General features: G+C 40.9%; 1 protein-coding gene across 1 annotated transcript in view; it reads left to right on the top strand.

Annotated features, from left to right (window-relative positions):
- LOC106001053 overlaps positions 1–18,792 on the top strand; it is a 61,358-nt gene extending 42,566 nt beyond the window's left edge. Inside the window, exons 2-4 of the mRNA XM_013036223.1 lie at positions 6,080–6,508; positions 17,834–18,097; positions 18,650–18,792. Coding sequence (XP_012891677.1) covers positions 6,080–6,508; positions 17,834–18,097; positions 18,650–18,792 — 836 coding nt within the window. The remainder of the gene's footprint in view (positions 1–6,079; positions 6,509–17,833; positions 18,098–18,649) is intronic.
- The last annotated feature ends 5,691 nt before the right edge of the window (positions 18,793–24,483 follow it).

The raw sequence follows: 24,483 nt of genomic DNA, 5'->3' as shown, positions 1-24,483 counted from the left end.
GTTGTTTTGTGTGAGGTGTCTCCCGATATGGGGACACGTGTTTTTTTTTTTTTTGTTGTTGTTTTTTGTGTTTTTTTTATGTTCTACGTGGTTTTTTTTTTTTTGTTTTTTGTTCTTCCCCTGGTGTTATGCTTGTTTTTTTTGTTTTTTTTGTTGTTGTTATTTTTTGTGGAGCAGGGGGGAAACAACTTGTTTTTTTAGGGGTGCTGGTTGTTGCCTTGTTGCAATGATGTGTTTTAGACGCTGTTTTTTCTAACAACCTTTATTATTTTTTAGGGGGGGCGCGGGGTGGTGTTGTGTTGTGGGGGTTGTTTTTTTGGGTTTAAAGGGGCCGGGTTTTGGGGGTTTGGACCGGGGTTGCTTTTTTTTTGAGTTTGCCATAGGTTGTTCGGTTGGAAACCGGGTTGAGGGGCCGGAGGAATTGACTTGGGATTTTGTTTTTTCTTTTTTAGGTTTTTGAAGGAGGGGTTCAGGGGTTTATTTTTGGGAGGGAATTAATTTCGGAGTTTCCTTTTTTGTTTTTATTTTTGGGAGTTAAGGACCCGGAAAAAGGGGATTGGGGTCAAGTTGCTTGCACCCAGGTTTAAGGGGGTTTGGGGGGAAAACCATTTGTTTTTTTCGAAGGCCTTGGTTTTCCCGTTCCCATTGGTTCTTGCCCTTTTTCTTGCTTATTCGGAGGGTTGGGTTTTAGGGTTTGTAGTTCATTTGCCGGCCCGCTTTCCGCCATTAAGTTTTTTGGGCTTTTTTTTTTCATTTACGCCCAAAAAGTTGGCCTTTTGCTTCAGTTGTTGGCCCCTTGGCCCCAACAAAGGAAAGGAAATTGTTCGGGACCGGCCCTTTTGCCGTGTGTTGAAGCGTCCGGTTCCGCACACTACCCCCCCCCACACACACACACACACACACACACACACGCACGCTACTACTACTTCTATCTCTATCTCTTAAGATTTAAGTTTATTTTCATTGCCTCTTGCACTTGAGCATTATTCATGTTCCTGTCCTTGTCACACTCCTAACTGTGTCTTTCAGACAACCTTACGTTTTTTTTTTCCATTTTCTTCCTCAAAGAGGGAAACATAAAGACCAAGTACCGGAATGATTTCCTGGTCCCTGCAAACCCTACCAGCACTAAATTTTGAAATTCAACCTCTCAGGCAGACAGGAAGGATGCCAGTTCAGGGCTGTGTGAGAAGGCAGCTGTTCACACAGCAAGGCCCACTGATCCGTGGCCTGGGGAGGAGGTTTATGATCAAGGCTGAAGCACTGTGGGAGGGAAGCTATGAGACTGTTGGCAGTGATAATCTGCCATATCTTCAGCCTCTATGCTGCTGATGGTCAGTGTGAAATCAGTCCCAGACCCACTGCCAATGAACCTATCAGGGACTCCAGATGCCCGGGTGGATGCCCCATACATGAGCAGCTTAGGAGCTTTTCCTGGTTTCTGCTGATACCAAGCCAAGTAGTTATTACTGTATAATAACAGACTCTGGCTGGACTTGCAGTTGATGGTGACCTTTTCTCCTGCAGACACAGCCAGGGACCTTGGAGACTGAGTAACCACAATTTCTGCACAGCCACCTGCAAACAGGAATGCACATTGTTCTTCCTTCCGGGGGGGCGGGCGGCCGGGCGTTTGGCCGGTTTTCTTACCTTGGTTTTAATTTTTGACTTTTTTCTTAAAATTTTTTTCCTTATTTTTTTTTCCTTTTTTTCTTTTTTCCGGGGTTTTTGTTTTCCAATGGGGATTGCGGAAAAACTTTTTTTGTGGCATTTTCAAATATCTCACCAGACATCCAAAGGAACAGGAGCACCAGGACCTGGGTCTGTGCTGCCATCTTGCTGTCCCAGTCCACTTGAGGCAGCTCAGGTCCCAATTCAGAAGGACTCATTTATTAAAACTGACAAGCAGCCTGGAGGGGCTTATGCAAAGCAATCAGCATAGGAGGAAGCAAATAACCAGAACAGTGGATTATGAAAGCAGCTGATGCAAATCAAGAGTCCAAGTGTAATTGTGCAACTAGAAAACAGAGCAAAGACAATTTACAAGCTCTAAGCTCAATCTCAAAGACCTAAACTACTAACCACTAGATGGAGTAATAGTAGACTTTCAGGGTTAAACAATATTATTAGTTTGACTTTTACAGAAATGATAGGCAAACTAGCTCAAACAGATAGAGTTAAACACAATAATATGATATAAAAAAGCAAAAATATTCAAGAATAAAAAAGAGATGGAGGAGAAGGAAAGAGGAAGGAAGGAAAATTTGGGCAAAGAAAAGATGGGGAAAGGGCTGGGAAGGTGGCTCAGTGGTAGAGTGCATGCCTTGCATGCCAGAGGCCCTGGGTTCGATTCCTCAGCACCATATAAGCAAAAAAGAAAAAAGCCGGAAGTGGAGCTGTGGCACAAGTGGTAGAGCGCTAGCCTTGAGCTGAAGAGCTGAGGGACAGTACCCAGGCCCAGAGTTCAGGCCCCATGACCAGACCCCCCCCAAAAAAAAAGATGGGGAAAGATACAAAAAAAAGTGACAAATTTGTTCTGCAGTTTGAAGTTAGAGGCTCATGTTTCCTCTGTATTTATACTTCTCTGGAGCTGTACCAGTTTAATCATGCCTCAAGTGCACTTTTTTAGGGTTATTTTCGAGATTGATGCAACATACTTTTCTTCCCATATCTGCTTCAAACCTCATCTTCCTGGAAGCAGCACTATGGCTCGAGTGGTACAGAGCTAGCCTTCAGCTGAACAGCTCAGAGACAGTGGCCAGGCCCAGAGTTCAGGCCCCACAACCAACAGAAATGGGGCTGTGACCCAATGGTAGAGCACTAATCTCAAGCAAAAATGAATGGGGACTGCCATCAGGACATAAGTTCAAGCCCTATAACTTATAAACAAAAACAAAGACAAACAAACTCTTCTTCTAGACCTCATCCTCCTGACTCCCCAGGATCAGAGTATAAGTCAGCAGTGCTTGGCTTCAGGACATTTTCTTTCAAAAGCAATCTTAAACCTTAAGCATAAAACCAGAAATAACATTGACCACTCAATGTGCATGTTAAGTGTTCCATTTAACCAATATGATCTCCCTTCTTACTTTTTTATCAAAGGTAATTTGCTGCAATCATTTTTTTCAACTTGAAAAACATTATAGCATAAAAAAAGATTCAAAACTATGCTAGGAACTGTAAACTAGGGGGCCTGCCACAGTACAAGAAAGCCAAAAATACCATGATGGAGGAAGATACCAATTTCAAGGCCAAAAACATGAACTAATGCTCCCAAGACAGTTCTAACAAGTTACTTTTTCCTCTAGATTTCAGAAGAACATTACAATTTTGATTTATAACTGCTCCAAAGATTTATTTTTGCTTTCTTTCATTCCTGTAATATTGTTCATTCCATTTAGACAAGTACAAAATAAGGTTTTAGAAACCCAAAAATAGTCAGCTATATCTACTTTTCACAGTGTCTGGAGACTTCTCTGTTTCTTCTATGTAGAGACATCCACAGAGATGCTTTTACACTAAAAGAAAATGTGACTGACTCCTTAGTTGTTACTTTTTTACAAATCAAGTGTCCATTGTGAGGTGGTATATTACATTGCTTCAATGTGTAAAAGGACCATAAAGTTGCTGATGAAAACAGCACAGATTGATCTCTAAAGGTAAGAAGTCTGGAATTAATGTCCTCCCAGCTCTGACTCAATGCACTCATGGCAGTGACCAATCTGGATGAAGCCTTCGAGAAGTCTGGTCTTACTATCCTGGGACAGTAAAAGACTGCATTCCTTCTTTTCTAAATAAATGAAATTTCTTTGCAAACTGTGGAATTTTTTTTGTCCAATGTGAGCGCTGAACTCTGGTCCCGGGCACTGTCCCTCAGCTCTTCAGCAAAAGGCTAGCTCCCTACCACTTGAGCCACAGCACCACTTTCAGCTTTTGTCTGCTTATGTAGTGCTGAGGAATCAAACCCAGGGCCTCATGCATGTGAGGCAAGCGCTCTATCATAGAGCCAACTTCCCAGCCCTAAACTGTGGAATTATGATTGTGACTGCATAAAACGCTTGACAAGAAAGAATAGACATGTTAAGGAATATTCTAAGACAATTCAGGGAAAAAATTTCCATAAGTGTTCATTACAATTGATGATATCAAGATAGTATCCTCTTTAGAATGCTTTTGGCCAGGCAAGAGTGGATCACTCCTGTTAACTACTCATGAGACTGAGATCTAAGGAATGTAGTTGTAGGCCAAACCTGGCAAAAATGCCCATAAGATTCTTCTCTCCCGTTGACCAGAAAAAAGCCAGAAATACAGGAATAGCTCAAGGAGTAGGATTCCAACCTTGAATAAAAATACTAAGGGGCATTGCTCAGGCCCTAAGTTGAAGCCCAAGTACTGACACAATAAGTTAAAATATGAAAATTAATTAATTAAAAGAAATATTGTTCTGGTACCAGTGCCTTCTAGCTATCTACTCAGAAAGCTGAAATCCAGAGAATTGTGATTATAAACCAAGTTGCGCTAAAAAGTCCATAAGATTCAACAACCAAAAATGGCTCAAGTGAAAAAATACCAGCCTAACAAGTCTGAAAACCTGACTTCAAACCAAACACTACTAAATTTGGAGGGACTGTTTTCATGAATCTGGTATTCATCTATAGATATATAGGTAAATAGATGGGTGCCGGTGGCTCACGCCTGTAATCCTAGCTACTCAGGAGGCTGAGATCTGAGGATCACCGTTCAAAGAAAGCTCAGACAGGAAAGTTCAAGAGAGGCTTATCTCCAGTAAACCACTAGAAGACTGGAAGTGGCACTGTGGCTCAAGTGGAAGAGAGCTCGCCTTGAGATGAAGACTGCAGGGAGAGCACCCAAGCCCAGAGTTCAAGCCCGACGACCAACCAAAAAATGAAAAAAAAGAAGAAGATATATATGGAAACAATAATAACAGAATGTTCACCAGTTTATAAAAACTAGTTCCTAGGATATTTATATACACTCCTAAAAGTGTAATTTCCCACCTTTGCGCTTATCTGCAAGCTGACAATTAGCTCTCTTGTTAAAACAGAAATTCGTTTTTTCCTCCCTTCAGAGTTCTCTTCACATGAGCATCACACAGTTTAATTCACTAACACAAAGGATAAAGCCATTGATAGGTGTTGTTTCTAACATGCTTTGTCCACTTGGCTACTACCAGCAAAGCTCAAGTCTATGCTGCCAATGGTAGGAAACTGAAGGGCAATATTTGGGAGAGAAAAGTTGTTTATTTTCTTAGCTGGGAAGGAACCAAATAGGCACTGCTTGCCTCCAAGAGCCCAGTCTCCACACCTGCACTGCTTTGGATCTCTTTGCTGTCTTAGAGAGGTTGGTCCTTACCTACCTTTCTGCTCCAACAAACACATCCAGACCTTCCATGTGGCCTTTTATTGCCCATTGGGGCAGGCATCATCAAATTATCCTTACTAAATTTTTCCCAATACAAAAATTATTTGGTGCAACTAAGATGCCTCCTTCCATGCCCCTTAAGTCTATCCAAATTGCTGCACCCATCATACAATTTGCATAGTGTTCTCTAGGAGAAGCCTCTGTGCTAAGGCTAAGATAAAAGCTCAACTCTCACCCTAAGTTGACAGATCAGGACTCTTCCCTTCACTTTCTCAAAATGAGATGCCCTGCTCAGCTCCTGGGGCTGCTGATGCTCTGGATCCCTGGTAAGGGCACAGAGAGATGAAGGGGATGAAGAAGGAAATGGGGTGTTCAGGTGGGGTCTGGTGCACCACTGCTGCTGTTGTGTGTTCTGTTCACATGTGAGGTGTGTGGTTCTCATACTTCACAATGAAGTAACAGCAGGTGCTGTTTAGAGCTCTGAGAGGGAGAAAGGATTCAGGGCATCAGGATCTAGATTCTGCTAAAAATTGTTCTTTAGAGTGACATGGTAAGAACACCCTCTGGGTACACAACTTGAAACTGAATATTTACAATTCAAATCAAAATTCAAATAATAATTCAGCACAATGGAGGAAAATTATAAAGCCAGCTAAAAATTTTTATGTGACTCCCCACTTGACTTCCTTCTTTCTAGGATCCAGTGCAGACATCGTGATGACACAGACTCCACACTCCCTGATGGTTGCCCCTGAAGAGCCAGTCTCCGTTTCCTGCAAGTCCAGTGAGAGCCTCCTGCATACCTATGGAAACACATACTTGCATTGGTACCTGCAGAAGCCAGGCCAGTCTCCACAACTCCTGATCTATAAAGTTTCCAACCGATTTACTGGGGTCCCAGACAGGTTCAGTGGCAGTGGGTCAGGCACAGATTTCACACTGACAATCAGCAGGGTGAAGCCTGAGGATGCAGGGGTTTATTACTGCCAGCAAGAGACAAAACGCCCTAACACGATGCTACAGCCCAGAGCAAAAACCTCCCTGCATGTGGCAGCCCAGCTGTGCCCATGTGCTGCTTGCCTGGGGACCAGCAGAGCAGATTCTCTGAGTCTGTGTACAAGGACAAGTTTGGGGAACTCAGAGCCACAAACTGCAACTGAGGTCTCTGTCCCATGGGGGCCTCAGCTATACTCAACGAAACCCCTTTGCTGGTCACCGGCAACACACACCCATAGCATTTGTGACATGAAAGTACAGATGCCCTACAGCACTTCTGGGTAAGTGGAAAAGACTAACTCAAGGAAGTTTCCAGAAAGATTGAAGATGTTTTTTTCAGATTTTCCAACAGACACAGGAAGGTGGTATCCTTGACTTCTAGAAGAGATTTGTGCCTTATCAATTTTGTTCCTTTTCACATTGAGATGTAAATTAAATCACAAACACAAAAAAATGAATTATTGCATAAAAGCAATAAAAAGAAAAATTATGAAAATGCCTTATAATGATTGCACTTAATCTTTCAGTTCTCCTTATTTCAGGATCCAGTGGGGATTATTTGATGCTGCAGACTCTGCTCTTCTGATCCATCTCCTCTAGAGAGCTGGCCTGTATCTCAAGAAGAATCACAGAGGGCCTCCCATAGTGGCTCATACCTATAATACCTACTATGCAGGAGGCTGAGATTGAGATTACAGTTCAATCCCTACACAGGAAAAGGTTTAGCAAGACTCTATTTTAGCAAACAAGCTGGTATGAAGGCACACATCTGTAGTTCCAGCTATGCAGGAGGCTGTAGGTAAGAGGATCTTTGCCAAATCTGAGCAAAAATAAAAGACTTTACCTAAAATATAACTAAAACAAAAAGGGAGTAACGGTGGCATTGCTCAAGTGGTAGAGTGTCTGCAAGGAGGGAAGCCCTTGTTCTAACTGTCAGAGGCGGGGAATAAACAACAGAAGTGAAGTCATCTCTTCTGGGTGGCACTGGCCATCACTGCACATTGCATGGGACATGGTTGCCAATATGAATGCTTCTCAATCTTCACTGACTCAATGATGCCTAAAGACGCTGGGCACAGTCACCAAGTCCTATCACATGTCACCAATCCATCATGAGTGCTTAAGCAAGCTGGCCACAGGTCCCTCGTTATGTACTGTGTATGGAGTGGGAGAGAAGGGCATAGAAGACAGGCCTTAGACCCCTGATGTTGAGGAGTACCACAGAAGACAGCTCGCACTCTGAGAAGGTCAGCAGGGAAAAAAACATAGTGCCAGAAGTAAATCCAAGGCTTAGGACCAGGCACATAAAATGGCATCAGCACCTTGTCACATGGAAAGGACCTGAGGGAATAAAGAGAAGGAAGAAAGTACTATTTGCAAAACAAAGTAAAACAAAAATCAGTTTCCACTATTATATAAAAGAAAGAATAAGGAGAGCTGTGCTGATGGAAAGATTACATTTCCCCATCTAGAAAGGAAGGTATTAAGACATGCACATTGCAATGTATAAATTAATAGATACAGGTAAACTAAAACTGGCTGCACAGACAAACTTGGAGAATATCTTATAGGATTTAAGATGTGTATGTGGCCAAGTAGGGATACTTGGGCCTCTAATCCTAGTCTATGGAGATGCAGAGCAGGAGAATCCTAGGCAAGAGTTCATTCTCCATCCCCACTAGCACTTGCTTTTGCTCGAGTTCTTGGTAATGGATATTCTGAATAACTGAGTAGCCATGGCCCCTGTGAGACAGACACCTCAACTACAACTTGGATGTCACCCAGAGGCTCAGAGCATCTGCCCTGCTGGAACCCAGACAAGCCCCACAGGGGACAGCTGGGCCACTCCACTCAGGGAGGGTTTTGCTCTGGGCTGTACCACACAAGTAAGATATTGTGGACCTTGGAAGCAGCAGTAAACTCCAGCATCCTTAGCAGGGTGGAGATTGCTGATTTCCAGAATGAAAACTGAGCCTGAACAGTGTGGGAATCAAGAGTCTTTTGAGAAGTCTTATAAATCATTTGTCATGGAGCCTGGCCTGGCTTCACATGAAATTGAGTCATTTGCAGAGAAGTGGGTAGATCTGGGGCCTTTATGGTCAGCAAAGCAAGCTATATTCAGAAGGACAGTCACATGCTTTCTCTCATGTGTGCCTGCTAAACCTAAAAGATAACTATGCATATAAACACACAAAGGAATATGGGACATATATGATGTTTGTAATCTATGAACATGTATAATAAACATATGTGTAAATGCAGGATGGTTGGCGAGGATTGAAGGAAGATAAGAGGAATTTTCGGGTGAACAGTATCTAAACCCGTTGCCTCTGGAAAACAGGGTGAAGCAAAGGAGAGATTAACTAGGAATATGGACTTCTGTGTTTGAGGTTTTGAAACAAGAGATCAGGGGCTTAATATTGGAACAGAAATTTATTCAGAAAATTATTGGGTTTAATACTGGAAAATGAAAGAGACCAGAAAAGTAAGTAATAGGATCAAAATAGAAGCATCCAGAATTAAAGAGAGTCACGGGGACAAGAGGAATTGATCTATCCAGACCCACTAAAGACACCAATGCCAGTATTTCAGCCTATAATCCTAGCTACCCCAAAGGAAGAGATCTGAGCATTGCAGTTCAAACCCAGCCAGCCTGGCAAGGAAATTCCATGAGACTTTTATCTTAATCAACCTTCAAAAAAACAAAAGTGGGGGTATGACTCAAGGAGAAGACAACATCCTTGAGGTAAAAAAAAATGAAAAAGCTAAGAATACTGCCCAGGCCTGTATTCAAGTTCTAGGAACAACACGCACAGAAAAAAAGAAATGAAAGAAAGGAAGAAAAGAAGGAAGGAATGAAGAAATGAAGAAGGAAGGAAGGAAGAAAAGAAGGAAGAGAGGGAAAGAGGGAGTGAAGGTACAATGGAGGGAGGGAGGGAAGGAGGAAGATAGGGAGGGAGAGAGAAAGGGAGGGAGGGAGAAGAAAGAAAAGGTACTACAGGCATCTGTAAAGAGAAACTTTATTCAATCAGCCATAAGGTCATTACTAACATTCAGATACCTATAACACAAAAACTCCTAATAGTGTCTCTCAGACAATCTTACCATATTTTTCTATTATCTCCCACAAACAGAAATCCAGAAAGAACAAGTCCATGAATGATTCCTGGTCCCTGCAAACCCTACCAGCATGAAATGTTGAAATGCAGCCTCTCAGGTAGACATTAAGGATACCAGTTCAGGATTGTGTTGGAAGGAAGCTGTTCACACAGCAAGTACTACTGAACCATGGCTGTGGAGGTTTGTGATCAAGACTGAAGCCCTGTGGGAGGGTAGTTATACTACTGTGGACAGTAATAATCTGCCACATCATCAGCCTGCATGTTGCTGATAGTGAGAGTGTAGTCTGCCCCAGACCCACTGCCAATGAATCGCTCAGGGATTCCAGATGGACAAGTGGATGCACAATAAGTGAGCTGTTTAGGAGCCTGCCCTGCTTTCTGCTAGTACCAGACTATGTGGTTGTTCACATTCTGACTGGACTTGCAGTTCATAGTGGCCTTTCTCCTACTGACACAGCCAGAGAACTTGGAGAATGTGTCATTATGATGTCTCCACAGACACCTGCAATCACAAATGGACGGTCATTCATACATGCACACACACTCAAACCTCATCATGTACACATTGAAACACCACTAACATACACCTTCTAATTGTATTATAAGTCAGTATGTTATTCTGTCCATACTGGAGATTTGTCCCGACCCGCAGGACTTCAACCAGGGCAATGAACCTAAGCGAGAAGGAATGAAGGGACAAGAGACACGAAGAAGGACAGCAAGACAAGGATTCTGATCAAGCTGCCAAATTTTATTTTTCACACAAGGGTATTTATATGCTTAGAATAAGGAAGCTTTTTCATTGGGCATAGCAGCTGCAGGATGCTTGCTTAGGGCAATGTGAAAAGGTGGTCAATAGCAGCTACCTGGTCTTTGTTTGGGGCAGGATGCAAAGACCAGATTCTGTAAATAGCCTCAAGAGATGTTCCAGGGAGATAGTCAAGCTTATCATGCAGAGGGACTCCCTGCAGGGCTCCCGACAGAGATTGCCATTTCTTATTACATTTTTTCATTTAGTATTGTAATTATAAAGGTGATTACAGAGGGGTTACAGTTACATACGTCAGATAACAGGTACATTTCTTTCTGGACAATGTCACCCTGTCCCTCACTCTTTCCAAGTTTTTTCCTCTCATCCCCACACACAAGTTGAATAGTTCCACATATTATTTCATGAGTATCACTGCTGCATTTGTTTATACTTTGTCCCTTCATTTCTGTGTCCCCTTTTACCTTCCCAAAGACAGATAAACAAACTAGACAAAAGAACAGAAACAAGAACAAAGAAAAAAATTCTTGCTTCCATTCAAAACATTTTTTCAGTTCTACAAAAGGCACTAAATGCATCCCAGCAAGTAAGTTTCTCACCAGACACCCAGAGAAGCAGGGTGTTGAAGATCTGGCTATCAAGCTCATCTTCTTGCTCCTACCTGCCTGATGCAGCTCCCTGCTCAAGGCAACGTCTCACATATAAAACCTGCACAGCTGAAACAAGCCTCCAGGCACCCATGCAAAACAGTCAGGAAGTAAGGAACCAACTCTGTGGGCAGTGGGCTGTGAACATACCTGATGCAGGATCCCAAGGATACCAACACAGACAGTGTAACTGTGTGACTAGAAAACACTCAGACACCAATTTAGACTTTGTGAGAGCAACTTAGAACCTTTTACACCTTAGACTCCTAGATGAATTAGTGAGGAGCAACTCATAGATAATTTGGAATGGATTCAATATTCCAAAATCACTCAATATCCTAATTGCTAAATTCCTCAGCTTATAAATCTTAAGAAAAACAAATCATGCTGGAAAAAATAAAACAAGGAAGAAGGAAGGAAGTAGGGTGGGAGTAGGGAGGAAAGTAAAGAAAGATAAAAAGGAGAGAGGAAAAGAAACAAGGGAGAAAGGGAAAAAGAGAAAGAAATAGAGAGGCAGAAGGGAGGGAGGGAAGGAGGAAGGAAGAGAGGAAGGAAGGGAGGGAGAAAAAGAGAGAAGAGGGAGAGAAGAAGGAAGGAAGGAAGGAAGAAGGAAGGAAAATTAGCAGCACCTGAGGGGCTCTTGTTTGGCAGATGTCACAAATACAAAGTTATTATACTCTGACTGGATCCTGAAGAAAATTTGGGGCAGACGCCATTCCTGGAACCTGTGGTCAAATCCTTGTCCAGAACGTTGCAAGAGCAACATACATTGGTGTTAAGCTATGATATCTGAGGAAATGATATGATTTGTCAGAACCTCAAACATGAATGCACAAGACAAAACTTGAGTGAAAGGAGTTAAAGTGTGTGTGTTTTTTTCCATTTCCCATGATATCCCTGTCTTGTCAGTTACAATGAGATATGTTAAAATTTCCACTGAATAATGGAAATATAAATTTAATAAACTTGGAAAATCACTTCAGGGTTGAATGTCATTTCCCCATTTGTTTGCAGTCTCCCATCACCCTCTTGCATTCAATCAGCCAACTGGAACCTCCAAAACCATGAGCCAAAATAGACATTTTTAACTCTTCACAAATGGTGTTAGTCACTGTAACCGAAAGCCAGCAAGCATAAGAACTAACAAGTATAACTGTACTTCTCTGTTTCTCTTTCTGTTTTTTTTTATTTATTTTATCATCTCGCAGGTGTTGTATAGGGAGTTTCAATTTAACATGTCAGCTTAACAGTGCATTTTGCTCAATGTCTCCTATTTCATTATTTTTCCCCATCTCTCTCCACTCATGCACTCCATTTACCTAGTTCCTTTCCTGTTTTTTTTCCAACATATTTCTAACAAATTTCTCTTACATTTATATCTGCTGGGGCTGGTTTCTGTGACTTGTGACAAGATCCCTGACTCACACAACATCCACATGCAAGGAAATACTATTTGCTCATCAATATACTCCTGACAATGCTGGATAAGAAATGTACTCATTATCTTACTCATGAAACTCTAATTAAAATTGAAAAGAATACTTGGTAAGAAATGTACGCATTATCCTGCCCATGCAATTGTAACCCCTCTGTACAGTATGTTCACAAATAAAATAAAATAAAAAAAATTGAAAAGAAAAAAAGATATTCCTGAATCCACTAGCATAACTATCATGGCAAGGAGATAGGACTCTTCTCAGAGATTTAACTCCCAGCAATGAATGGAAATCCACCAACAAATATATAGATAATTCTTCATGATGACTCTCCAGCATCTATTGGGTTTATGCACGCATGGACCCTTAACTACTGTATGTAAAAGAAAATCTACTAGTTCAAGAGTTACACAGTATAGTCATCAACTCAACCCCACCCTCATGACATGTGGAAACTTCAGCAGGAAAACAAGTTCCTTAATTCTAGAAATCTTGAAGGGCCATGACTACCTCTAAAATGCAGGGTAGGAAAACAGAGAGTGAAGATTTCATCACAGGGACACCTTATATTTATCAAATAATTTGGGGACAGTGAAATAGCTTAATATATATGTATATGTCCCATTTGAATATATATATATATATATATATATGTCCCATATTAACTTCCCTTGAAAAGCATAGCCACATTAAAATACATCTGCCTACTCTGGCTTTTAACCCCAGGATGACTGTGCTGAAAGATAATCAGAGCTCATCATGCTTTGAAAGTAGAACAAATACAAATATTTACTGACATATTGGAGATGAAGTGCCAGAAGAAAAAAATCAAAGATGATCACTGCATGTGTTTGAACTTGGAAAAGACAGAATTTAGAACGATGTTTATTGGGAGAGGGAAGCCAACAGAAAGAAAATTTGAAAGACAGCTGAGAATCTGGACTTTAATTAGAATTTTGAGACGTCCAACTGAAAATGTACCTTAAGTGTCTGTGAATGTGCAATTCTGAAATTCAAGGAACCAGTCTGAACTGGAGGTACAGAATTGGGACACAGAGCAATCATTAGACAATATTGTATATAAATGAAAGCAGGCTGGGCCTTGGAAGCTATACACTATTGAGAAGTGAAAAGAAAAAAAAAAGGAACTAGCAGGACCCCTGGGAAGGGGCAACTAACTCCATAGGAAATGAACTCTGAGTGATGTCCCAGAGACAAGACACTATTTGTAAAAAACACCTTTGCAGAAGGTTTTGAAACGTAACATTAATGTGTTGAATAAAGAAAATTTTTGTTTCATGGAAGACTAATATTAAATGATTCACATATTTTCAGGAAGAGATTCACAATCTCATTGAGCAAGTCAAGATTTGGAAAGTTATTTGTACAGGGGTAAATACACTGTATTAAATAGGTAAGGTCTTATCTACGTGGGTTTGATTGGGGAAACTAATAAAGTATTTTCTAAATAATTTGTAAAGGGTTTGGAAAGTTAATGGTTCACAAAATAAAAACTTTACAAAACAAATTATAAAAGAAAATAGGGGAGACACCAGTGCCTTAACCTGGGAAGCTGAGATTTGAGAATGCACAGTTTGGAGCCAGTCCTGGTAAACTAATCTGAAAATCACTAATCTCGAAGAAAACAGGAAAAAGGTGGAAGTGGAGGCATGGCTCAAGTGGTACAGTGTCAGCCCTCAACTGAAAAGCCAAGTAAGAGAAGAGCAGCAGCAAGAGGTCTTGAGTTGAACCCTAGCACAGGAGGGGAGAATAGGAGCAGTGGAGGGGGAATGTTGTCCCTTGCTGCCCCTGCTGGTCACCATTATGAACAGCAAAACCTAGGGAGAATTTATTTTACATCATTTCTTTTATTATTATTATTATTAAATTTTTTATTATAAAAATACCGTACAGAGGCGTTACAATTACATGAACAAAGTAATGAGTACATTGCTTATCAAGCATTGTTGCCTCCTCCTTTGTTTCCCATTACCATTCCTGCCCTCCCAGCTCCCTGCCTCCCTCCACCGCCACACCCCACCAAAGTTCTAAAGTTCCTTCTCTTTTCTTTTTTTTTTGTTGAGAAAATACCATATAGAGGGGTTAAAATTACATTAGCAAGATACATTTCCCATCAAGCATTGTTGCCTCCTCCTTTGTTTTCCCTTCCCATCCCTTCCCATCCTCCCCCCACCACCTCTCACCCACCCACACATTCCCCCACCCCACCCCGTTCCTGCCAAAGTTGTAAAGTTTGTTTTTCGACAAAAGGACTTGCACATATCATTGCTGCAATGGGTCAACCTGTATACCTATTTAAACGATTTTTTTCCCTTCCCCTCCTCAAATTATACCAACATCAAATACAGTGAAAACAGGGGTTATACCGTGGCGGAGGGACATACAAAACAACAAAAAAAAATCATCTTATAAATAAGTTAGAAACAATAGCAAGAAAGAAAAACCGTTTGAGTTCTTATCTTGGGGTTCAGAGAATTATTGTTCCCCATCTTTTCTTTTTCAAATACCTTGTATATTTTGCCCTTCATAAGTTATTTAGCACAATAACTGAGTTCAGCAACTCAGAGTATCAAATCTGTGAAGGACCGTCCCATCATTTCCATATAATAAAACAAGTCCACTCAGAAAATTTGCCTAGTTCATCAAACTTGATTTCTAGTGCTCTTCCCATCATTTGGATCCACCATCCACCACCTGCTTCCACCTACAGTCACAGACTTCTCAGAAGCCATGCTATACATGTCGAGTACTCTAGGGGTTTCACTGCAAGCTGATGGCATAGCTGTCATCCAGAAACTACACACAGTATCAGAAGCACAACAAAACAAAGGCTTCAAATCAAATTATAGTCAAACACCATAGACCCACAAAACACTCGCGAATGACTTTCTTGTTTTCTTTTCTTATATTGGTTTTGTTTGCTTGATTATTTTTAACAGAACTCATCGTATAGCTTAGGCTGCTCATGAATTTCAGATCTCCCTGAGTGCTGATATAATAGTCATGAACCATTCTACAGCATCCACTGACATTTCCTTATTCATCAATCACAAACCTATATTGAATGCAAGGAAAATGTACAACTCACCTCAACTAGTCTAGCCCTCATACCAGAGACTACAAAAGTAAATATGATTTTCAAATACCTGAGACTTCTATCTTCACCATTTCCATGACACAGACCCTGTAAAAAGTATCCTGAGGATGTAAGATTTCTAAATATTATTTTTAAAAAGGTCTTATATTTTGCCTGGATTGATATGAACTGTAATCCTCTTATTTATACCACCCATAAAGCTAAGATGACACAAATGAGCCCCCATAGGTTGACTGTGAAGAAGGTCATGGTCTGTCCATTTTGTCTTTATGGCTATGTTCCATGGGCAGATGTCAGCTATAAACATAACTGCTTTGCACAATGTTTAGAGACTCTTCTTTCTCTTCTGGAGAAAGCCATCCACAGAGTTACTTCTGCACTAAAAGGAAATATGACAGACTCCATAATTGTTCCATCCTCCTACAAATCACAACACAAATTGCTCTCTGAAAGCTCTAAAAGCAGGAAGTTAGGAATTAATGTCCTCCCAGCTCTGACCCAACACTGTCACCACAATGACCATCTTGGAAGCCCAGTCTTTGATTCAAATTGCCCTGAGACAATAAAGGACTGCATTCCACGATTTTTTTTAAATGAGTCTCTTTTTCAAATCTGGTAACTGCCTAATATCCATGACAATGGAAAGGACTGGCCTGTGGGAAGGATTTTTCTAAGTTCATTCATAGGAGGAAAAAATACATCTGATGAAATCAAGATGTTCTTCTCTTAAGAAATATTTTTAATTAGGCACCAGTAGCTCATACCTGTAATCCTTGCTTCTCAGGAAGCTGAGATCTGAGGAATATGCTTGTAAGCCAGCCCAGGCAGCAAAGTCCATGAGACTCTTATCTCTAATTCACCAGGCAAAAGCCAGAAATGGAGGTATAGCTCCATGGGTTCAGTGCCAACCATGAATGAAAAAGCTAAGAGGCAGCACACAGGCCCTGAGTTCAAGCTCCAGTACTGGCACAATAAGTAAAAATAAATAAGAAATATTTTTATTAGGTATCAGTGGCTCCTAACTACACATACAGCTGAGATCCAGAGAACTGTGATTCTAAACCTGCCTGGCCTGAAAATTATATGAGACTCCATCTCCAAAATAGGAGCATAAAGCAGGAAGTAAGGCATTGCTGAAGTGGTACAGTGTCTCCATAGCAAGTTTAAATCCCCTCAAACCATGTACTACCAAAATAGTGGGGGAGGAGGGATATTTTTATGAATCTGATATATCTAGCAATAAGTATGACAGAATGATTGCCAATTTGTAAATCTATTTCCCACTAATTTTTATTTACTATTACACAATAATTTTCATCCTTTGCTCTTGTATTGAACTGGGAAATTGGCTATTTAGCTGAAACAGAAATTCTTATTTTCCTCATGCCAAGTTCTCTTCACATGAGCATCACAGAGTTCTATTCACTAGGTCCAAAGAAAAGCTCTTGCCAACCTTTCTTTCTAATGTTTGTCTACTTGGCAACTATCAGCATAGCTCTAGTCTATGCTGGCAATGGTAGGAAACTGAAGGGCAATACTTGGGAGGGCAAAGTTGCTTATCTACTTAGTAGGAAGGAACCACACAGGCACTGCTCCCCACCAAGAGACCAGTCTCCACACCTGCACTGCATTGGGTCTCTTTGCTGTCTTAGAGAGGTTGGTCCATATATACCTTCTCTCCTTCTTCTTCCCCAACAAACCCATCCAAATGTTCCACATGGCCTCCTATTGCCCACTGAGGCACACAGCAAGCAATTTATCTTTGCTGGCCTCTTTTCAATACAGATATTGTTTAACTCAACTAAGATGCCTCCTTCCATGCCCCTTAAGTCTTTCCATATTGCTGCACCCAACATACAATTTGCATAGTGCTACCTAGGGAGGAGACTCGTTGCTAAGTTTAACTTCTCACACTAAGTTCATTGATCAGGACTCCTCATTTCAGTGTCTCAAGATGAGGTGCCCTGCTCAGCTGCTGGGGCTGCTGATGCTCTGGATCCCTGGCAAGGACGCAGAGAGATGAAAGAAAGGAGGGAGGAGATCGGTTTTCAGGTGGGGTCTGGTACATCACTGCTGCTTTGTGTTCTGCCCACATGTGAAGTGTGTGCATCTCATACTTCAGGACTGCAGGTGCTGGTTAGAGCTATGTGGGCTGGTTAGAGACATAGATGCTGCTGAAAATTATTCTATAGAATGAGATAGCAAACAAAAAGACCTCTGTTTACAAATGTTAATTTCCTGCTGTGAAATTGAATATTTACAATCCAAATAAAATTTCAAATAATAATTTAGTACAATGGAGAAAACTTATGAAACTAGCTAAAAACTTTTATGTGACTCCAACTTAACTTCCTTCTTTCTAGGATCTAGTGGAGATGTTGTGATGACACAGACTCCACTCTCCCTGTCCTTCAACCCTGAAGAGCCAGCCTCCATCTCCTGCAAGTCCAATGAGATCCTCCTGCATAGCAATGGAAACACATACTTGAATTGGTACCTGCAGAAGCCAAGCCATTCTCCACATCTCCTGATCTATACGGTTTCTAACCGATTTACTGGGGTCCCTGACAGGTTCAGTGGCAGTGAGGTGAAGCCTGAGGATGCAGGGGTTTATTACAACGAGCAAGGTACAAAATGCCTTAACACTGTGTTACAGCCCAGAGCAAAATCCTCCCTGCATGGGGCAGCCCACCTGTGCCCATGTGCTCCTTGCCTGGGAACCAGCAGAGCAGATTCTCTGAGTCTGTGTGCAAGGACAAGGTTGGGCAACTCAGAGCCACAAACTGCAGCTGAGGTCGCTGTCCCATGGGGGCCTCAGATACACTCAACATAGCCCTATTCATGGTCAGCTGCAACACACTCCACATAGCATTTGTGACAAAATGTACACATGCTATATGTTACTTCTAAGTAAATAGACAAGACTAATTCAAAAGAAGGTTCCAGAAAGGTTGAAGACCTCTTTTTTTATGAAAACTTTCTCACAGAAATAGGAAGGTGGCATACATGACTTCTAGAGGGGACTTTGTGCCTTGCCAATTCCATCCTTTTTTCAAATTTAAATAGAAACTAAATCACAAACACACACAAATGACATTACTTGGGAAAAGTAAGAGAAGGAAAATCATGAAAATGGCTTATAATGGTTGCCCTTAAACTTAGAGTTCTCATTATTTCAGGATCCAGTGGGAATAATGTGACACTACAGACCCTGCTCTTCCTATCCATCACACCTGGAGGGCTGGCCTGCATCACTAGAAAACTCACAGAGGGCCTCTCAGAGTGGGTTCATACCAGTAATAGCAGCTACATTGGTGGCTGAGATTAAGAGGATTGCAGTTAAAGTCCAACCCAGGCAAAAGGTTAGCAAGACTCCATCTGAGCAAACAAAATGTTTGGATGGCACACATCAGTATTTTCAGCTATGCAGGAAGCTGCAGGTAGGAGGATCTTCTACAACACTGAGCAATAATGAAAAATTTTACCTAACAATTAACGGAAGCAGAAAAGGACTTGAAGGTAGCTTGGATCAAGTGGTAGAGTGTCCAGCAAGCAGCAGGCACTGAGATCAAAACTCAGTATCAAGGGGGAAGCAATGACAATAGAAGTGAAGACATCCCTTCTAGATGGTACTTTCCATCACTGCACATTCCATGGGAAGGGTTGCCTACCACCAACTCCTTTGAACTGTCACTGACTGGCACCTTAGATACAATCACAGGTTACCAATCCATCATGAGGGCACAAGCAAGCTTGAAAAAGGTGTCTGTGCCCTCATCATACACTGTGGATGACATGTTAGAGAATGACATGCATGACAGATCTTACGGCCCTGATGGCCAGAAGTACCACAGAAGGCAAAACTCAAGGTGGAAGGTCAGCAGGAATGCTCTCAAGACATAGGACCCAAGCACATCAAAATAGCATCAATGCCTCATTCAAGGAAGAGGACCCACAATGTTGAAGAGAAAAAAAAGGGGGCAGAAGAAAATACTATTTGCAAAACAAATAAAATAAAAATCATAGCTTCCACTGTTATATGAGTGGTGCTGATAGAAAGATTGTGTTTCCTCAATTAGAAAGGAAGATATGGAGACATGCACGCTGGAATGTGTAAATGAATAGTTTCCTGTAAACACTGGCTGCCCAGAGAACAGGAAGAAAACCTTGTGGAGTTTAGGATGAGTAAGTGGCCAAGGGGGATGACTTAGACCTCTAATCCTAGCCTTTGGAGGTGGAGATCAGGAGAATTATGATTCAAACACAGGATAGGCAAAAAGTTCATTTTCACCAGCAGTTTTTAAGAGATTATTGTTGCTGCTGCTCTTCTTGATGGTGGCTTATTCTACTTGGTTGAGAAGAGCCAAGGCCTTTGTGGGACAGAGAACTCAGCTGCAGCTTGATATTGTGAGTTCCCCAAGCTTGTCCTCACACAGGCTCAGAGTATCTGCTCTGCTGGTCCCCAGACAAGAAGCACATGGGGACAGCTTGGACACCATTCACAGGGAGGTTTTGCCTTGGGCTGTACCACAGGTGTAAGATATTTTGTACTTTGGAAGCAATAGTAAACAGCATCCTCAGAGGGGTAGACATTGCTGATTTTCAGAATAAAATCTGTGTCTGACCTGTGTGAGACTCAAGAGGCCTTTGGGAAGTGTTATAATTTGTTTGCCATAGAGCTTGGCCTGGATGAACATGAAATTGTGTCATTTACAAAGAATTGGGTAAATCTGGGGCCTTCATGTTAAGCAAAGCAAGCCAGGTTCACATGAGTTCTCTCATGGGTTCTTGCTAAGCCTAAAAGATAAATGTGCATGTAAATGCACAAAGAAATATGGAGACATAAAACATGTTTATAATATATGAACATTTCATAAACATGTAATAGTAGGACTGTTGGAGAGGATTAGATATAGAAAAGCAAAGATTAGAGGATGAATAATATCTAAGTCTACTTCATCTGTGGATAAAGAGAGCAAAATGGGGCTCACTGAAGTCTGCAATAATAGGGTAATAGGGTTAGAGAATGTGACAACAAGTGAGAGGTGCAATCCCATCAGGGTAGTATATATGCAAAAATATCAGGTTAAAGCCCATTTGAATATTAGCATACACTAAGAATTTAAATGACAGTAATAGAAATGGTAATTATAAGTGGGAGAGGGGAGGGTGAATGGAGAGGGTGAATGAGAAAATATGATGGAAATACTTTATGTACATGTTTGACAATGGAACAATGACACAGAGATTGATTTGGGAAGGGAGCAAGGAGGGACAGTGATGCAGGGAGAGAGTCAATCAAGGTCCACTGTTTGCAGTGATGGATCCACCCAAATAAAACCTCCTGTACAACTAATTGATGCCAATATTCAAGAAATGCTGAAAAATATTTTAAAGATCTGTGCTGTAACCAAGCTTAGTGGCTCAGGCCTGTAATCCTAGTTACTCAATAGGCTGAGATCTGAGGATCACAGTTCAAAGCCAGCCTGGGCATGAAAGTCCAGGAGACTCTTATCTCCAATAAACCACTCAGAAAACAGAAGTGGTGCTGTGGCTCAAATGGTAGAGCAATACCCTTGAAAGGAAGAGTTAGGGACAACACCCAGGCCAAGAGTTTAAACCCCACAATCGACAAAAAAAAAAAATTTGTACTGTACACAATGGAGTAAAACACCTATCAGTGTAACACTTCTCTATAGTAGGCATCATAAGTATCCCAAGATGATCTGAATATATAGTAGGATGAGTAGATGTTAAACGTAAATACTGCATAACATTTTCATTTAAGTACATGCTAAATTTCTATCCACAGCTGGTCCAGAATACTGAACTAAACAACTCTTCCACTGGTTTCCCAGACAAGAAACACATGGGGACATCTTGGCTTCCATTAACAGAGAGGTTTTGCTCTGGGCTATACCACAGGGGTAAGATTGTGTACCTTGGAAGGAGTAGTAAACTCCACCATTCACAGCAGGGTAGACACAAATTTCATGGTAGTGTGATCTTTTTGAGAAAGGAAACATTCCCTTTTCCACTGACTTAGTTTAGACTTCATGACTATCCTAGGCTATACATATTACATACTGTATTAACTATTCAAATGGTAGTATTGTTAGCCAAGATTACAAGAAAAAAGGATTATACTCTAAGTTCGAGGAGTGACAGATCTTTAGTTCTTTCTTACACACCAAATTCCACAACTATTCCTTAAGGCTACCTTAGATAACCTATGTTAAAGCACAATGGTATTGGGAAAGGAAACATTTGATTTCCATGAAACATTACTTGTTATTATAGTCAGAAAAGAACATCTTATACTAAATGAATAAATACAAAATTTTCTAAATGTGGAATAGGTGGAAATATACATATATAAATATATGTGTAAGGTCTGCACAGGGATACCTCCCTACCTCTTGGCTAAGTCTCTGCCCAGTATCTGCTACCTAGATAACTGGCAGACCTGAAAGCACTCACCTTCCCCTCCTGCTAGGTCACAATCTGGGCCACCTCTGGTCAGATTTCTCCCATCTGAACTTAGGAGGGTCCTAGACCTTGAGGTCACATCCTGATCCCACACCTTTCCCCCACCTGGCCACACCTCTTCCTGTCTCTGGCCTAGATAAGCCCTGGCCCAGGAACGTTTGCCACCCACCTCTTTCCTTTTCACCCATGCCTCTCTGCCAAGCCCAGCCAGGGCAGCAGTTAGGTAAATAAACTTCTACTCCTGCCTAAATATTTCATGGTATTCTCTTCATCAGCTACTTAATGAAACCTCCCTATTTAGTATACCTTTCAATAAGCCTGTGTGATGTGTGTGTGTGGATGATAGATGGTGAGATAGGAAGATGCAGAGATAAAATGATAGAGATGTACAATAGATGTACTTGGATGGTAGCGATATAATCGCTGTTCTTGGTAGGTAGCAAGCTGAGCTATGACCCAAGTAGGCACATGACTTATCCTACTCTGCCATCTGCCGACAAAGCTTTATAACTGCAACTGACTTCAGAACACGTTCTTTGGTCAATGTGAGATATATCATTTCTTTCTTTTTAATACTTTATAGAATGTTTAATTATATATAAACACAGTACATAGTACAATAACCCCCAATGTCAACAATTAACATTTTGCAACCTCGTTTTGCCTACCTGTTTGATCCAAATTGACTCTAAAACCCTACACACACACACACACACACACACACACACACACACACACACACAGAGAATTTAAGCCAATTATCACTATTTTGTTAACTGATGATGATTTTTTCAATAACAGCCATACCACTTGACGCTTAAAAGTAATTCCCATCTAGTAGCATCTCATTCTTGTAATTCTAAATGCTCAGGAAGCTGAGATACAGCCCAGGCAGGAAAATCAATGGAACTATTATCTCCAATTAACTGTCAAAAAGCCAGAAGTGAAGCTGTGGCTTAACTGCTAGTACACTAACCAGTTCTAGCCTTTCCTATTATCTAGTACCCATTTCTACTCAAACTACCTTCATTGTATTCAAGGTTGTTTTCATACTTACAGTTGTTTAAATCAAGTCCCAGACATAATTAAATAAATAAATGTATAAGTTTTAACAAAGTCTTAAAAATGACTATATATATATTTTTTCCAGGGCTGAGAACTGAACCCAGGGCCTTGCACGCGCCAGGTAGGCGCCCTTCCACTGGGCTAAACCCCCACCCCAATGACTATATATTTTATATATTTACAGGAAATATCAAAAGAGATGTGTGTGTGTCTGTGTGTCTGTGTGTGTGTGTGTGTGTGTGTGTGTGTGTGTGTGTGTGTGTGTACGGATACTGCATCTTGAACTCTGGACTTGAGAACTCTCTCATAGCTTATTTCATTCAAGGAAAGTGCTCTACTACTTGAGTCACAGCTCTAGTTCTACCTTTTGGGGATTAAATGGATATTAGATTCTCACAGACATTCCTACCTGGAAGGGCTTCCAACCACAATTCTCAGACCTCTGCCTTGTAAGTAGCAAGGATTACTGGTTGAGCCACCAGCACCCAACTGAAAAGCTTTTATATAAGAAAGAATTTAGAATGCCCACCTTGGGTTTACTGATATATTTTCAGGAGGTAAATCTCATTAGATTTCAGATAGCAATAGGGAAATATTATTAGGATGACTTTGTCTTTTGTCTTCTTTACACTAAAATACCCATGTTAATGACATACTACAATAGGAATTCAACATATAGTAAATCTAAGATCCTCACTTTCTTCCTACAACAATATTAGACTGAGGTGCCCAAGGATAAACTAAAGAGAAAATTGACCAAAGATGAAGAAATCTAATGGAAAATGCTGTCACACATTTTTAGTGATTAAATTGCATAATTCAAAAATTATTTTTAAAAGAAAGTATGACTGAAAGACCTGAAAAAAAGAACAGGATGTGAGGAGGCAGAATAGGGATGTATGTTTGTTTGAAATTGACCACAGAAGTTCATTCAGCTGGTGAACAAGGTGCAGGGACAGAAGAAATAAACTGGGTATTTGGCCTCTGTGTTTGAGTTTTGGAAACAAGTTATCATGGACTTAATATTGGGAAAGAAACGAATCCAGGAAATGATTGGGTTTAAAATTGAGAAGTAAATGAGACCAAAAAAATGAGGAATAGGATGAAAACAGCAGCCATCAGGATTAAAGGAAGGGAAGAGAAGAATTGATCTCTCCAGAAGAACTAGACCCACCAGCATCAATGGCCCATGCCTGTAATCCTAGCTACTCAGAAGGCTAAGATCTGAGGATTGCAATTCTAAGACACCCAACCTTCAAGAAAGTACATGAAATTCATATTTTCAATTAAGCAACAATTAAGCTTTTTTTTCAAAAAAAGCAAATGTTTGACTCAAGCAATAGAGCACTAGCCTTCAACAAAAGAAAGGAAAATAAAAGAAAAGAAGAAAAGAAGAAAAGGAAAGAAAAGAAAAAGCACCTAAGGAATACCACCCAGTCCCTGAGTTCAAGCCTATGGA

The sequence above is a fragment of the Dipodomys ordii genome, unplaced genomic scaffold (genome assembly GCF_000151885.1).
Source record: "Dipodomys ordii isolate 6190 unplaced genomic scaffold, Dord_2.0 Scaffold261, whole genome shotgun sequence".
NCBI classification, from domain to species: Eukaryota; Metazoa; Chordata; class Mammalia; order Rodentia; family Heteromyidae; genus Dipodomys; species Dipodomys ordii.
This window is presented reverse-complemented; position numbering and strand designations above follow the sequence as displayed.